General features: G+C 39.6%; 1 protein-coding gene across 1 annotated transcript in view; it reads left to right on the top strand.

The window, feature by feature from the left end:
- PTPN1 (protein tyrosine phosphatase, non-receptor type 1) overlaps positions 1 to 14,637 on the top strand; it is a 32,405-nt gene extending 17,768 nt beyond the window's left edge. Inside the window, exons 4-9 of the mRNA XM_009274069.2 lie at positions 1,489 to 1,587; positions 4,395 to 4,532; positions 6,246 to 6,455; positions 7,177 to 7,338; positions 8,187 to 8,422; positions 11,039 to 14,637. Coding sequence (XP_009272344.1) covers positions 1,489 to 1,587; positions 4,395 to 4,532; positions 6,246 to 6,455; positions 7,177 to 7,338; positions 8,187 to 8,422; positions 11,039 to 11,246 — 1,053 coding nt within the window. The 3' untranslated portion in view covers positions 11,247 to 14,637. The remainder of the gene's footprint in view (positions 1 to 1,488; positions 1,588 to 4,394; positions 4,533 to 6,245; positions 6,456 to 7,176; positions 7,339 to 8,186; positions 8,423 to 11,038) is intronic.
- The last annotated feature ends 330 nt before the right edge of the window (positions 14,638 to 14,967 follow it).

Genomic DNA, 14,967 nt, shown 5'->3' with positions numbered 1-14,967 from the left:
CGGGTGTTTATGTGTTGAGTGGGGCAGACGTTAACTAAAACGTATTAGGGAATTTCTTACACCTGACCTTCTGTTTCAAATAAGGAGTATGCTCCACCACGTATTTCTTCTTAAACGGCCTTCTGAAAGTGATGTTATTGTAGTATTTACAAATAATGTACCTCCTAATAAGACGGCTTGCAAAAGGTCTAAGTTGGGCAATGCTGATGCTTCTACCTTTAATGTGAGAGAGGAAAGCTATGAATACAGACTTTATTGATGGGAATATGGGGGGCAGGAGGGAAGTGGCTGTTTTTCACCGAATCTGTGAATTCCACACCTATCTATATAACAAATTTAAAAATACCCGGATACCCTGTTGTCTTATTCTGAGAGCTAGCAACTGTGCCAGAATTCTTGTTTGTTCTAAATATTTGGTGCCCTGGAGACTCTCCTGGTCTCTAATCTTGACTTTTTTTTTTTTTTACCCCTTCCTCCCACACTTTAGATAAAGGTAGAGTGGAATTAATATTTTCAAGCGGCAGCTCTTCCTTCCTGTTTCTAGAGAATAAAGATAAATCTTCTAAGGAAGAAGTGGACAGTACAGTGTTCAATATGAAAATGATTCTGTGTACACAGCTCTTATTCCACTTACCCACAACAGGGGAAGTTCATCATAGGGTCGAACTGATAGGCCTGTATGTGGAATAGTCAAATGTGCAGCTAACTGGTACTAGTTCACAAATTCTGATCCAGAATTTAACGGATTTGAATGGCTTTATTTAAATCCAGTCATTCTTTGAGGACCCTGGCCTGCTGTTTTGTTTGAGCAAAGTGATGGATAGCAAATATGAGAGCCACCAGATGCTGGTTTGTGTTGTCCAAAATTCAGAGCAATGGTTTTGGAGTAGAAAATAGCAAAGGAACATATCACAAACAAAAAGTTATAAGGAAGTCTACTTTGTGAGTAGATAGTAGTCTTTAAAAGGAATTATCATTTTGTTCAGTCCCAAAGCAAATCCGTGAAGATTCTGGAAAACCATATAATTTGTTACTGATCTGGCGTTGTTTCAGTCTTTTGAATGTTTGTCCATTCAGTCTAGTAATTTTCAAGTATTATGAATAACAATGATGTATTGCAGAATAGTTCAACATAGACGTTAATTCTGCTCTTAGTTAGTCAATGAGGTTTTATTTCCCCATTATATGTATACCTTTCCTAAGACAATTCTCAGCATTTTTCACTCCCAGTTCTGTTCTCACAAATGAGACTACTTCTCTCTTCCTGTTATATATGGGGGGCAAAGATTAACCATGCTTTAATGGGTAAACTCATAGTGGGGAAAATGGAACTTAAAGCTGTATCACTGCATTTTTTTACAGTTTGAAATGAGAAGTTGCTTGTTACTTGTCTAAATTTATTGCCTAGTGCAGTAACTTTTTACTGGGAAACGTTGCACTGACATTAACAGAAAATAATGCTTATTTCTGGGGATTCTGTCTCTGCAGGGACCTTTGCCAAATACTTGTGGTCACTTTTGGGAGATGGTTTGGGAACAGAAAAGCCGTGGTGTTGTCATGTTGAACAGAGTGATGGAAAAGGGATCCGTAAGTACTTACCCGGTTCTAGCTATGTGTTCATTGCACGTTTATGTTTTTTTTTTTAAAAAAAAAAAAAAACAAACCACAACCAAAAACAAACCAACCAAAAAAACCCCACCAAAAAACAAAAACCAACCCAAAGAACGGGGAGGGGGTGGAGAGATGATGACCATCAGTAATTTTATCTAAGAAATTATGCCTAGAATTGAATACCCAGTGAACCAATCTTAGTGCGGTCAGACAATTATTCAGTTTGTAATTGTAGGTCTTAATTTCTTCTGATTTGGCTGAAATAAGGCATGAACACAATATGACTCTCCACACAAATCTGAATGTAGCTCTTCTCAGTGTGCACAGATTGCACCTCTCAAAGGTCAGTTACACCAGGTGTTCACTCACAGGCATTATGAAATGGTTTTGAAGTAGTTATAAAGGCACTTTGACTCCAAGCTTCCTTCATGCAACAAGAGCTCTGATTATTAAATGTATCATCTAGGCATATTGTTGCTCCACCAGTGTCATTGTTTTACAAAAGACATTAGAGGTATGAGGAGAATGGGGGTACAATTGAAAGTACTTCTCCTGGTATCTACCTTAAGCAATAATCTTCTGGGTGATGTGGAACCGGCTGTTAAGCCAGTGCTTTACTTGCTAGGACAAGTGCAGCGAGCAAAGTTCTGTCCAGACCTTTTAGGAAGTTTACATTAGACAAGACAGGCAGAAGATGAAGGTAAACAATAGATGAACAAACAATTGGGGTTATTTTAAGTAATTTACCTTCAGGTAGATAAAAAGTTTTGGTTCCTCAGGCACATGGAGTAGCTGCTGTCTTGAGAAGGAAATGCCTCAGCCTTTCTGATGGTGGAGAAGACAGGAACCATCAGGCATGGTTTTCATCCATGGGTCAGAGTTCTGCCTCTATGCTAATTCCACAGCTGCCATCCTTAAAGTGGACTTGGCAGCTGTGCAAATTTGAGACAAAAGCAATTTTAAAGACTGATAGAAATGCACAATTTAAAGTTGAATGTTACAGTGTAGTCAGTATAAAGACACTTTGGAGGAGGGGTAGCGGGTATGTTGGGTATCTACCAGTGACAACTGGGTGGTACATGCTTTTGCATAATCAGGAAAGAATTCCCAATAATCAGGAAAATTCTTGTGCAATGAGTTGTGTTTTAATAAACTGTAATCTTGATTTTTGAGTGTTTTGCTTTTTTTGTAGTACAAGTGAAATCTAATCTTCAAAAGAGATGCAATAACCATATTTTTCAATAGTTTCTTCCTTTCCAACCATTCCCACTCATTCTCTGCACTGCCAATAGTTTTGGACAAAATGCATTATTGTGATCCCTTAGGGCAGGCTGCTTATACTCCTCAGTAAACAGCAGTGGGGGACCTACAGCGGAGCACAACAAAATATTGTTTGCAGACACATTTGGTGGAGAAATTAGACACAAAGGCAGTTGCTGTCTTTTTAACGTTAATACAAAAAAAAAAAAGTGCAGAGAATTATAACTGCATTCTACACCCCGATAAACTAGAGGATGTATTTTGAATAAAAACTAGAATTAGATGAGCAAAACTAGTGTTAGTCTACCTATGAATAAAATACTGAAGGGTTTTCTTATTTATTAAAAGGCTGTCAGAAATCATCTTAGTCTTGAGAATGCTGTTCTTTTTTCATCGTTGTTCCACTTCAACTTTAAAGCCAATTATTTGCCCTTTAATAAAAGAGGCATTAGCCATGTCCAGCAATCCATTCTTATTCTGTGTTTAAGTATGGGCAAATGGTGGTCATAATCCCATTTCAGAGGAGCAGTGCTTAGTGGCAGAAGTAGCAGGCCAGTTCTGCCAGTCACAATATCCTTAGATTTAACTGTCAGAAACTTGGTTGCAAACTTTCCTATTCGTGTTGCTGATGAGTTTCTTCAGTTTCCGTTTTTTCCTGCACACTGCAAAATGTGCTACTTTTCTATTTGATTGACTCGTTTAAGGTCCTAGCATGTAGCAGTCTTTGCAAAACTAAGCTCTCTGGGAAACTTTACTGAGGAAATTGGAATTCAGTCAGAAGTAGGTAATGGGAATGTTTGCTGGATGCAGTATTTCTTTTGTTTGGCACTTTACTTGTAAACTGTGCCATGTAAAATCGAAATGATCTCACTGCTATTTTTATTTTTGTGGTGAGTGAATGGAGTAACCCAAAATCTCATCTGATGTTACACTTGCAAATTAGCAATGTTGTAACTCTTTATATGTAGCTTATTCGTGGAATTCATAATACTTTTTCACAGTCTGTTCTGCTCTTGTTAACATCTGTCTCTTCTTTTGAAATTTGAATATTTGACATGAGGATAATAAATAAAATGCAGAGTAGACTAAAATTGAGATTTTGGCAGGGTGTTGTGAGAGCTTTTATACTTAGACAGTTACTAGATTTTTTTGTTTGTTTGTTCTGCCACAAGCTAAAATAAATAATGGCTTTGGTGATTTTGAGTAGATTCCATAGCTTCACACTCTTTCAGCTTACATGTAGAAGAAAGAGAGGTCTACCTAAACAAACCTATCCTCAATCCTTAGGTATTTTCATGAGTTCAGTCAGGGTCAAAATAATTTGACTCATACAAAAGATTCAGTGAAGATGTGGTTCTGCAACATAAAGGAAGGCTGATACTCTTCACGCTAGAATTGGTCTTCCTTTTAATAAAAGCAGATGAAGAAATTGTCTCATAAGAAAATGTTGTATTCAAGGATGTTTATTCCTTGCTTTTTACACAAACATAAATGACATATAAATGTCTCCTATTTGTTTTTAGATAAAGTGTGCACAGTACTGGCCACGGAAGGAGGAGAAAGAAATGTTTTTTGAAGATACAAACTTGAAACTAACATTGATATCTGAAGATATAAAATCATATTACACAGTACGACAGCTAGAATTGGAAAACCTTACAGTAAGTACAGAAACTAGTACCAATCAGATTCTTCAATCTCTGAGGTGAGATTCGCCTCCTCGTCAACAAGGTCTTGAAAAAGATGGTCACGAATTGTAGCAGATTTTTTTCTGGAATTGGTGATTCTGCATGAGATTGTTCTTCGGCCTCTAGTTTGTATTGTGGAAATGAAACTCTTAAATATTTACGAAACATATCTGGGGAAACTACAGTCTTGGCCGTACACTGAGTGAGAAGATTAGTTTGTCACTACGCTACCTTTCAGAGAACCCTTTATAAAATCACTTAGCAGATGTTCTAGTGCTTTTGTGTTATAGCTGAAATAATTGCTCTTCCTGTCACTTAAGCTACCTGTTTGCCTGTGTCTTGTTCTAAGGTTTATTTTTAGGTTTTGGCTTAAATCTTCAGGTTTTGCATTGATGGCCTTCATCAGAAAGCAGGAACTGTTTTAGCCCTGGTCCTGCAATGAGCTGTATGGAGCTCGGTACAAGGATCAGGCCACTAGCTTTAAGAGAAGTAACTTTTTTTTTTTTTCTCTTTGTTGGTGTTTTTTTTTTCCTTTTGCACAATACCAAAATGAAAGTATACGTGACGTTTCCCACCCTTCTTCTCCTCTTCAACACTGCCCTGTATTAGAGCAGTGAGAGCTAATCTAAAGCTCCTCGGGGAGTCTGGCTAAGGAAGAACACCATTAACTTACACTGAATGCAGGTCACTGAAGATAATGTCTGAGGTCCTCGATGGTGCTGAGCTAGGTGTGTATGTTGTGACGTGCTAGCCTGAGTTCTGTTCTGTCTTGGTACTGCTCATTACTGGACGACACAGTTACTCCTTTGCTCATCTGTTAGCATCTTGCATGCTTCATCCTGCCAGGAAAGGTGAGACAGCAGATACGAATTTGACTAAATTACTCCTGAGTAAGAATTTAGTTGATGTAGTTTGTGGTGTGTATTGACTATGACGTCTGCCGTAGACATGTTTGATGGTTGTAGCTCAGTATTCTAGGAGGATGTGAGCACCAGTGGTTTAGCAGTCTTGGAAGAAAGTGTTCAGGTTGGGAACAAACCTGTAAAGGAACAGCTGTGATAGCGTAGGGCTTTGTCTGCAGAAAGGGCTTCTATAACTTGAGGTACTTCATTTTGAGAAATCTTCAAATGATATTTTGTCTTTAGAGATTGGAAGGCAGTAGTGCCAGCTATCTTGTGGCGATACAAGCATTTGAACTGTACTGAAAAAACTAAATGTTATAAATAAGTAAATTTACTTATCCAATTTCCTTTGCTCAAAATGGAGACCTTCACAACAAGAGAGAATTATTTGTAATTATTTTATTAGCCGTGCAGCTATAAAAGCTCCCTCAGACTGGTGGAACTTTGTCATTTGAATTTAAGTCAGCTGTTCTAAAGATATAGTGGAAGCAGTGTAGTCTGAGTAGCATACAGAGCTGAGCAGGCACATGCCTCCATTCCGTGTAAGTCAGAGTTGTTTTCAAAGGAAGTAGCTAAAATTTTTCCAAGTACAACTTTGAAATTGGCTTAGAGGTAAAAATGTCTAATGCCTAAAGCTGTGTGTCTAAATATATAAGTGGCTATTTGCTAGGAAAATGAATGAGGAATTGTATTTGCTGATTAGAACATTGTTATAGGCAACTGCTTTGAATACTTCTGACTCGTGTGTCCAAGCTGAAAGACTTCCTAAATACTGTTTTTACAGACACAGGAAACTAGAGAGATTCTGCACTTTCATTATACTACGTGGCCTGACTTTGGCGTCCCAGAGTCACCTGCTTCATTCCTCAATTTCCTGTTCAAAGTGAGAGAGTCTGGCTCGCTTAACCCTGAGCATGGACCCGTTGTGGTGCACTGCAGCGCAGGAATCGGGAGATCGGGAACTTTTTGTTTGGTTGATACGTGTCTTCTACTGGTAAGAACTACTTATTCCAGATGATATGCTATTTCTGTAGAGTTATTTTGAGGAATGGTTTGTCGTAGGCTTGCAAAGAGCTGTGGTATGTTCCGTGAAGTATTGTTGGATGCTATTTCCCATTATCTTACTCATATTCTGGTTTGGGAGTGTATTCCAAGGCAGATCTCGTTCTTAACTGGCCATTTGGAGTCTGGGGAAGAAAAGTCTCTAGTTTTTAGTGTGATTTGCAAAGATAGGCTTTGCCCTTGTGGTTAAGAAAAAGAACACTAGATGTGTGCTAAGTAAGAGCGTGAACTATCCTGAAACAATGCAAAATAAATCAAATGTGTTTCCTTTTACAGAGTCAACTTCGCCTGTAGGCAGGGGGAAATTGTCCTGACTTTAAAATAAAACCGGAGTTCCCTTGGCTTTATTCTGTCACTGTGTGAGGGCAGCTAATACATAGAAGTCAGGCCTAGGTTAAAATGTCCTCCCCCCCCCCAATTACATTTTCAAAACAAGAAAGACAAAAAAGGGAAAAACATACAATGTGTTGGAGGCCCAGCGTGTTTTCCCCTCTCTGTCTTTTTAGACACCCAATAAATAGCTGTTGATACCAGTTTTTTATTAGTTTATTAATTCTGTAATATGGAGGGTAGTCTGAAGGCCATACTACAAAATGAGTCATTGTATTGAATCTCATCAGAGCATAAAGCATGTTTCAAATTTTTATCTTCAGATGGACAAACGGAAAGATCCTTCTTCTGTGGACGTTAAACAGGTTCTCCTAGAAATGAGGAAGTACAGAATGGGACTTATACAGACAGCAGATCAGCTCCGTTTCTCCTACTTAGCTGTTATCGAAGGGGCAAAATTCATTATGGGAGATGCTTCGGTGCAAGTGAGTATTACTGACTGCACAGCCTAATGTAGTGAGCTGCAACTCTGTTTTAACTGTAGCAGATATGTGGGATGAACAGAGTAGAAGGAAATGTTGTATTTCATTCTTGCTTTGGCTTCAATACATTTTTATATTATGGGGTTCTTAAATACAATGCTTTATGATCTGTCACGACCTAAAGTAGTGTATTTAAGAACCTTCAGAAAAGTACCTGTGATATAACAGGTGGCCTTGTGTACTTTTCAACACTGTAATTTGGGTGTAGACTGGTTGCGTTGGCCTTGTCTTTCATTTCAGGTAATAAAAATTTTCTAATATGCCAGAAGTTTTAAGTATGATTAAATCCTATGAGTTTGTTTTATGGTAAGCAGAACTTTAGCAACACAGATTCTATTTTGTACTACTTATATTTTCCAGAAGTAGATGAAAATTTCCTGCATTTATAGCGGGTGTCTTCTGTGTACTGGATGTAGCTTAGGTTTGGAGTTCTTGTGTCTCTTTCTTTGTTTTTCCTTCCTTTTTCTTTGTTTTTTCTTTTCCTTTTTCTTTGTTTTTTCTTTTCCTTTTTCTTTGTTTTTTCTTTTCCTTTTTCTTTGTTTTTTCTTTTCCTTTTTCTTTGTTTTTTCTTTTCCTTTTTCTTTGTTTTTTCTTTTCCTTTTTCTTTGTTTTTTCTTTTCCTTTTTCTTTGTTTTTTTTTCTTTTCTCCTTTTTCCGACGCAAATGAACAGCCACTCTAAGAATAAATGAAAAGGTAGAGTATAAAGACCTTGACATGTTAAAGTTAAAAGTTATAGCAGCTTACATAAAAGAAATAGAGAAAACCTTAACAGGGCTTTTCCTTCCTGAAGGAACAGTGGAAAGAGCTCTCCAATGAAGACCTGGACCCTCCACCTGAACATACCCCACCACCTCCCAGACCACCAAAGCGAACCTCAGAAATGCACAATGGAAGGATGCATGAACACACAGAATTCTTTCCTAAACATCAAGCAGTAGAGGAAGAGATTAGATGTCCAGTCAGCACTGTGGAAGAGATGGTTCCAGATGGCAGAGCTCATTCATCTGTACCACTGATCACAGACAGGTAATTCATTTAGTTTCCCACTTTTAACTGTCCCAGGAAGACTGTCTGGTTGGCTTACAGTGTCGAGAGGTTGTAGGACATTTGCTCATAAATGGCGTTTCATACAGAAGGTCCTGAACAGACCTTGATCGAGTTAGTGTAATAGTAGTTCCAACCCAAAATCTTTTCAGTAAAGGTCTTATGCTCATGTTCTTTTAACTTCACGCGTAAGCTAGGGCCTCTTACGGGATCCTGCTAGAGTAAAAGAAGAAGTGACAGCCTCATGAGGTGGTTTAGTCTTGATTTACATGCAGTATATGTTAAGTTACAGAGGAGCTCTTTCACTACTTAGAGGCAGCATTAGTCATGTAGCTGAAAACTAGGCTGACTAGCTTTAGCCACACTTAGAAATGTGAAATTAATGGCAAGCAAAGCTACTTTTGATGAAAGGAGTAGAGGGGGCTCATGAACAGAGAACTTTTCTACCTGTCATTGTAACCTAAATTGTAGAGACTAATAAATGTGCAGAAATGCTGTGTTCACGAGGGGTAGAACAGTGGAGAAGCCAAGGTTCCTGCCTGCTTAACCGCTAGATGTCACTCCTGATTTATCAGAGTGGCATGGAACTGGTTGAAATCTGCATGCCTTGGTATTGCTGGCATCCTGCGTGTTAACTCATTTTGTTCAGAACAACCAAATGAATGCCACGCAGAACAAAAAAATAATCAAAATTAAAAAATAAAAATAAAACCCCCAAAGTTTAATGTTCCCCCACTAGATGGTCTCCTAACAAGACATCTTCGGCTTCCCACAGGAATACTGGAATAAAATACCAAGATTTAGTATTGTCCACAGAACTCGAGAGCCTTTTCAACAGATGCAGCTGGCAGGCTTGATGTATTTAATTTAGCTGAACCAATGGGGGAGTGTGTGACTCTGGGAACTGGAGATAAGCGAGATGTGTTTCCAGTAGTCTTTCTTCAGAATAAACCTCCTCTTAATTTCACATAGCAGAGAGGCTGAGACCATGAGCTGAACCTGTTGTCTCCCTCCAAATTCTGCTGAAGGCAAGGAGATAAAACAGAACTGTTTCCCTGCTCGACATGAAACAATGTTTTGATCAGGATTTTTCTTAATTCATCGGGGGGATTCTGGAAGTCAAATACTCGAATTCCAAACATCTTTACTAAAAAGAAAGGAAATCTTGGAAATAGGAGCAGACACAAATGGAAGCTGAGCGACAAAAGAAGGAAATGTTGCAGTGGTAGCACCTCCCTCTTTCTTCCCTCCGTGACAATATGGTTCTGTAACCAGAATATTTGCCTGGGACGTGAGATGCCAGCTAATGCTTTTCACGCCTAATGAAGAGTATGGATTTAAAGCTGGTGCCTTGTGTCTTCTCATTAGCTATATAAATCTGAATTTCTCAGTGAATAAATGATTTCCTGGAAATACTTTACACAGTGTAGTTTAAATGAACATGAGGCATGTCCAGCTCTAAAGAGCTCGGAGACTCAATTAATTTCATTTTATTATAGTCCCTTGTCTGAGGTTGGAGTTGAGTCATCCCCTAGAGCTGCCTGCCTTCATTGATTGTAGAGGCTGACTAGACATCTACCTTATACCTTTGTGATCATCACTCTTGTCCTCATGTCTGGGACAGTGAGTCTAGAAGGGGGGAAAGTGAAACTTGCTAGGCAGGAGGGGGAAGGAATAGAGAGTAGAGGAGCAGTCTGATGGATGTGGGATGTGTGAGGCTGGAGGAAACAGAGGGGTGGGAAATAGACGATGTGCTGGCAGAGGTGAGGGAAAAAGAAGCAGAAGTCTTAAGCATGTTTATTTTCCTGCCCAGATATTCTAATGTCTGGGTGGAAGATTCCCGAGTTCTTCTATACTTAAGCTGTCAGCAGATGTCTAGGAAATCCCCCTGCAAAGCATCTCCCTGCTGGCTACCACCCCACTGGTTCTCACAGCATGACGATGCTCTGCTTTCTAAATTCAGCTGGAAGTTGTACAGTAGATATAAAAGTTCCTGCTCAGTTAAGAAGCCTCTTTGGGGGTCAATATACTGCCAATGGGAGTTGGGAGGTTTAGTGTCTAGAAGCAAAACCATGTTTAGAGAGTATTAAAGGTGAAGAGCTCTTCAGTTCCAGCATTAAAAGCTGTTGCAATGCATTTGGCTACTCTAAGTTATGGCTGCACAAGCAACCACAGTTCCATCATTTTCTGACTTTTTGGGCGGGTGCTTGATTTTAGAACCTTTAATGTTCTCCTGACCTGGACGTGGGTTTGATTTGTGCTAGTTCACTACTTCTCCCGGTGCAGGTAGCAGATTTGTGATAAGCGATGGGAGTACGTGGTGTTTAAAACTAAGTCAGCTTATTCTTTAAAGGGCACAAAATACTCCCAAGCGTGGCTTTTGATGACGAGCACTGTTCTAAACCTGTAATTTAATAGCCAGAACTGTAATAATTAGCGATAGGCTTTGGTTCGTCATCTGCTGCAGCTCCTGAGAGCAAGAGATTCCCAGCTTTGTCTGTGGTGGTCAGTGGGTGAGGCCGTGCTCCCGTTGAGTCTGCACGGCTTCCCTCCTAAATGGAGAATCCAGTACTGAGTATTTCTTTCTTTGTCCTTAAGCACTAGTCAAGACACTGAAATTCGGAGGAGAACTGTTGGTGAAAATCTGCGTCTCTCGCCCCACAAAGAAGAGTCAATGAAGTCAGAAAACTCCGAAGAGGATGATGAGAACATGATGACAACTTGGAAGCCATTTCTAGTGAATATATGCATGTTCACTTTCCTCACGGCAGGAGCTTATCTCTGTTACAGAGTGTGTTTTCATTGATGGACGTGCCAGCAAGATCGACCCTGCAGAAAACACCAACAATTTGATCGGTTTGTAATAAGCTTCTCTGAAAGAAAGCTAACTGAGGCATGTGAGCCTTGTCTCAGTGGAGGTAGATCTTAGGTTGAAAGGCCGGAACTTTGGTTAGGGCTTAAAGAGAATTGATGCACTAGGGTTTTATCTAGCCCTGTGGTCCCAAGAACAAAATATTCTAATCTCAGGGCCTTAAAATATTCAGGAGTAAGCAAATAAAATGCCAAATAGTTTGTTTTCCTTTTTTTTTCTTTTTTTTCTTTTTTTTTTAAACTAAATAATACAATTACAACACATTGTTGTTTTTAGCCTTTTTTAAAAAGCCAGTTCTTTTTCTTTCATGTTTCAGAAAAACTAGGCACAAGTGAAACTTGCTTGTACTCTCCAAGTGTTGTTAACCAAATACATGACTTATTGATGAGTTCCCAAAAAAAGAAAAAGAAACCCACATACCTGAAGAATGTAAACTTCTTGGAAGGGAGGGCATCGGGGGAGGGGTGTTTGTGGTTGGGGTTTTTTGTTTCGTTTTGTTTTTTTTTAACTTGCTTCATCATTAAAGACTGAGTTGTGGGCAGTGCCTGTGGTATTGATATATTTAATCTTGGCATAACTGTTCTTCAAGAGCTTACTGTTTCACATGTGTTTATAGAAACAGGCTTCTGCATTTGCTCAGGGTATCCCAACGTGTCAAGCTCTTTTTTTTTTCCCGTTTTTTTTTTTAAAAAAAAAAATAAGTGTATCTCCTCATTGACTTTTGTTGCACTCTACTTGCACATGCGCCTATTTACATTGCACCATCCTTTGTAAAGCTGTTTTTACTTCTGTATTCTGGGTTAGGAGAGGCTGAGGGGAGGGAGAGAAACAGGAAGGGAAATTCAACCAAAACACGTCCACCAGCATTTTGCAGCTGTGCAGTTGGCGTTCAGAAGGACCAGTTCTTAAACCTCATCATTTGGAATGTAAAACGCAGTTTCACTCTACACCTGCTGCCTAAGGAATAGCATGCTTCCTGCAAGGGCCGGGGAGGTAAGGCACTCGGAGGCGTTGCAGGCAGTGAACAGGAAAGCATTTCAATAAATCCAGAGCAATTAATGCTGTGGCAGCTTCCTTAAGACGTAAAAAGTTCAACAGAAGACGTGTTGGTCTGTGAACGTATCAGTTGGCTTATGATGCAAGCGTTTGTGTGTTCTGCTGTTTTTAAAGCAAAGATTTAAAATACTGGCTTTAGTTTGGCTTGAAGATACGCTCTTCAGTAATTATGGGACATCGTGGTGCGGGAGGGTAAGTCTCGCACCTCTGCAGACAGGGCTGTTGCTATCCCAAGGTAAGCTAAGCGAGGCGGGTGGCTTTGTGCTATGCCATGCTGTGTCTACGTTGTTTCGCTCGGTCGCAGGCCTGTTCCGCGGGCTCAGGACTCGAATAATGTAAAGTGCTTGTAAATAAGGATTTGGGTCCATTGGTAGAACTGTGACTGGAAGTCGGCATTGCACTGAACAGTCTTAGTCAATGCTGTTCCTCTTGTTAGTACCAAATTATTAATAGTTTAAACAACAATAGCAAAGATTTCTTTGCTTGTGTCATGGGGCAGAGCAGAGGAGTGAGCTCACTACTGAAAGTTGTAGTGATTGAAACTGAACCATGACAGCTGATTTGCAACAGTGTTATTGATCAGTTCGTTTTATTTTTAAAGGCTTTCTCGATTTATAGCACTTAACTGCCGTTCTCCGTGCAAACGTCGCTATGGAGCATCTTACATAAGCCTCTCTCCACTCCGTATTTATTTTTGCAGAGCTGTCTGTAGGTGTAGCTCTTTTCCTTCAGTAAGTTGGTGAACGGGGGGCGGGGGCGAGTTATTTCTCTTTTGTGTTTCGTTAAGCTTGCATCAAGGGCTTCTCAAAAGTACAATAATAAATCCTCAGGTAGTACTGGGAATCAGTCCTTTACCTGCGAGACTGTTGGTCGGACCAGTACTTGAAAGGAGGAACGTTGTAATCAGTCAATATTTAGTTATATTATTGGAAACATGAAAAATGATTATAGAAAAATGGTAATATATAATGGCTCATCCGTGTATTTAAGATGCAGTATGTGATTGCTTTGTCCCCACTATTCCCTCCATCACCCGGTAGAATATTGTTCTAAGGCAACATTTGTACCCCATTTGTATTAAAATGCATGTAAAGTCTTCTAGTGTCCTGATTAAATACCACGTGCTTGAAAGGTGAAAGAACTTATATTTCTGCTTACTGATGTGCCCAAGTTATATTTGCATGAACTGATCATTAAGTGGCTGTGGTTCAAAGGGTGTTGCTGAAAGTATCTTCGTTCAGCGATAGACTGACTCGGTGTTTATCAGATAACATGTACTCGCCTAATACTTGGCATGACTTCCTATTGAATTTCTGCGTACTCAGTGTAACCCGGGTGTTTAGCATGGTTCATTTCAGCTGAGTAAGTGTAGTACAGACATTCCAGAGCGTTTAGTAAGCCCTATTCACACCTCACCTCTGGTCACTTCAGGCAAGCGATAGCTCGATGATTTCGGGCTATGACTGGCTGCGCTGCAGGAGGGGGAGGAAAGCCTCTTCTGCAAGATGCAGTAGCGTGCTTTGAGCTGCAGAAATACCGGCTCCTGCAGTGGTGGCCCATTTAAAAACAAACAAACAAAACCCACCCGTATGCCGTTCCCAAGAGGGAATATTTTAAATTTTAGGCTTGACAGGAAAGCGAGGCATCCTTCCTTTGAATCCAGAATAATTCACTTGCAAATTACTCTAACGAGATCAAGTTTCTGCAGATGAAGAAGCTCTGAACATCCATCCCCCTTTCTGCCCGTGGGTTTTGCCATTTCTTTCATCTGTTCCAAGTCCAGAACTTACACGCTGCCCCGGGACGGGCAGTGACTATCCCGCAGGCCCAGTGAGGTGTGTATAAGGCTTATAATACTGAACTGTAAACATTTTTGTTTTGATGTCCTGTATATGTATGTAGTAGTTCGGGTGTGTATATACAGTAGCGTTTCAAAGTGGGTGTATTGGTTAACCTATTCTTGGAAAACGGACAAATATCCATGTTAAACTTGTTAGAAAGTTAGTGAGCTGCTCTGCTATATGCCTTAAGCAAATATTTACTCATCAGGTCTTTCTTTTTTACAGATTGCCATAGAATAAACTTTTTTAAAAAAAAAATAAAAAACCAAAAAAGCTAAATGTTTTGGTATAATACATTTTCAGGTATCTTGTCTTTTGTGTAAGCCACTGCAAAGACCTCACAGGTTGTAGTAAAACTGTACAGTTTTTCAATTTCCCATACAAGTTTTCAGTTCTCATTTTAGTTGAAACAATAAAATTCTTTTTTTAAAGAATGTACGTGAGAGTCTTACTGCTTCCTCTCTTCTCGGGCCAGAGCCACTGGCTTCTGTTTTGAATCACTTGCAGATCGGGGCCAGCAGGGTGTTTGGTGGGGTTTTGTAGAAGAAAGTGATTTAAATGTTACTGTAAGGACTTGTAGGTCAGAGCTCCAGTAAAAGAGAGTGAAATGAGTATCCCATGTCTCCCTGACACATACTTCTATCTCCCTCCTCTAGTCTTTAAACAGGTAAATTTTAACTATCTTGGCCCAGGAGTCGGTGTAATGTAAAAAGTGTAGGAACTTTCAAGCATAAGTGGTTTTTGCAGGAGTTTCAGTT

This window comes from Aptenodytes forsteri, unplaced genomic scaffold (assembly GCF_000699145.1).
Source record: "Aptenodytes forsteri isolate BGI_AS27 unplaced genomic scaffold, ASM69914v1 Scaffold159, whole genome shotgun sequence".
Lineage (NCBI taxonomy): Eukaryota > Metazoa > Chordata > Aves > Sphenisciformes > Spheniscidae > Aptenodytes > Aptenodytes forsteri.
The sequence above is the reverse complement of the archived record's forward strand: the minus strand, read 5'-3'. Positions and strand labels throughout refer to the sequence as shown.